Source organism: Anoplophora glabripennis, unplaced genomic scaffold (genome assembly GCF_000390285.2).
Source record: "Anoplophora glabripennis isolate ALB-LARVAE unplaced genomic scaffold, Agla_2.0 scaffold1690, whole genome shotgun sequence".
In the NCBI taxonomy this organism is placed as follows: Eukaryota; Metazoa; Arthropoda; class Insecta; order Coleoptera; family Cerambycidae; genus Anoplophora; species Anoplophora glabripennis.
Window position 1 is genome coordinate 1 of NW_019417814.1, and position 1,956 is coordinate 1,956.

General features: G+C 31.9%; 1 protein-coding gene across 2 annotated transcripts; it reads left to right on the forward strand.

Moving 5' to 3' along the window:
• The first annotated feature begins 334 nt into the window (after positions 1 to 334).
• LOC108915493 (cyclin-dependent kinase 2-associated protein 1) lies at positions 335 to 1,399 on the forward strand. Of its 2 annotated transcripts, none has more exons than XM_018721541.1 (2): positions 335 to 365; positions 593 to 1,399. In XM_018721541.1, the coding sequence occupies exon 2, from the start codon at positions 601 to 603 to the stop codon at positions 895 to 897; it is 297 nt and encodes a 98-aa protein (XP_018577057.1). In that variant the 5' UTR covers positions 335 to 365; positions 593 to 600; the 3' UTR covers positions 898 to 1,399. The 2 variants fall into 2 exon arrangements, with proteins under 2 accessions (XP_018577057.1, XP_018577056.1); XM_018721540.1 differs by lacking the exon at positions 335 to 365 and adding an exon at positions 377 to 535.
• The last annotated feature ends 557 nt before the right edge of the window (positions 1,400 to 1,956 follow it).

The following is a 1,956-nucleotide window of genomic DNA, read 5'->3' on the forward strand; positions in this document are numbered from 1 at the left end:
GTTTCATATGTCGTCTGTCACGTAAATAAAAAAGTCGATAATATTTCGCAATTTGTAGTTTAGAAAAAAATTTTTTCCAGTTACACGGCATTTAAAGATCTTTTTAGAAACAAATATTGATGGGATGGAAAAATATTTGTTTTTTGTTTTTTACTTATGTTAATGGCTTGTATATCTGTAAATGGGAACAACCTGTATAATTAAAATAAAGAAATATGTACTTTAAAGTTCGTTCTTTTATAGTATGAGAACACGTCACAAGAGGAGCAGCTGTAACTCGAGTTGGCGGGAAGTAAATAGTTTCGGATCTATAAAACCTTTTCCTTTTATTAATCTGTGAGTGAACCTGTCAACTTATTTATAAGGTTAGGTCGTTGTTAGGTGTTGGTGGTGTATTTTTGGTTGATCAATGTTTGGGTTGATGATTTGGGTTTTTTGTTTTAGTAGAATAGTTTACAATTAGTAATGATCAAGCAAAAAATACTTTGCGATACATAGTTGGATATATTGTGACGTGCCAGATATTAGATCACAAGTATTTTTTATTTTGTAAATATTGCTTAATGAAAATATTTTTATCTTCTGTTTTCAGCAGCCAAAATGGAAACTGTTGATATACAAGCAATGGAATCAAAATTGAGCGATGTTACAGTTACTGCCATTCCAGCTCTTTCCCAAAAAGTGAATCACAGTCAAACAACAATCGCCAATAAACAAGATCCTGGTCAATCTAAATATGCTCAACTTTTAGGTGTAATTGAAGAAATGGGTAGAGAAGTTCGTCCAACTTATGCGGGCAGTAGAAGTTCTGCTGAGCGGTTGAAACGTAATATTGTTTCTGCCAGGATATTAGTGCGTGAATGTTTAATTGAAACTGAGAGAAGTGCTAGGCAATAATAAATTATGAAGTCCTGATATATTTTATATATACCACTTTTGTCAACATTTAGTAATAACAGTATACCACCATCCAAAGAAAGAGTAATCGTTAATGTGATATTACAAAATAACTTTCCACATGAAGTTTACCACTTTTCAAATGTGATAGTACTTCCAAATATAGGAATATGTATGATTCAGGTATCCATAGTACAAACAAATATAGTAAGTAATAAATCAATAAAAGTTATAATTGTAAACAAATGTAAATTCTGATTTTTATATTGAACATTCCATTCACCATATTTTTATACACAATAATTCGATTTTATATGGCAAATAAATGAATCTATCTCTTAATCAGCACATTTAAATTTTTACTTTGTTTTAAGTTTCATGTCTCAAGAAATATAATGTATCTATGTCAATTTTATACTAGTTAGATTATAACAATTTTTCTTTGTAATGAAAATGCTAATTTTAACTAATGTCTTTGTTGAAATACATTTTTCTCTTGTAATATTCTGCATTCTTATCATTATTACTCTTAATTTAGTGTGTAAAGTGGATTTTCTTTAATGTAAGAACTTATTAATAAACCTTCATAATATGCTGCTTTTTTTTACCCCAATTATACATAATATTTTATCATACGGGCCAATACAACAAAAGGTTTTAAGTATTAACTTGACTGTTAAAGTAGATAGTTTCTCTTTAACATCAAATACATTTTTATATTTCCAAATAAAAAAAAAATTGTAAGTATTCCATGGCTAGAAATTGGCCTCAATGATTTGGGATCGAGGGGGATTATTCCTCTTTATCCTGCCTCATCTCGTGTAGGCCTGAACAGCCTTCGTAGGTGGGCCCCATCCGTCATCTACCCCGACCTACGAGACTTACAATACACAAACGCTACACAGACAATAAGACAAAACGCGGAGAAACGATTTGACGTAGCCGCTAGACATGACAATCCCCTCCTCAGCCGAGCCGTTGACTACGTACCCGATGTGACCGACAAACACAAAAGACCTAGACACCAACTTTTTGACCCTGGGTGACCACCCCAATGAC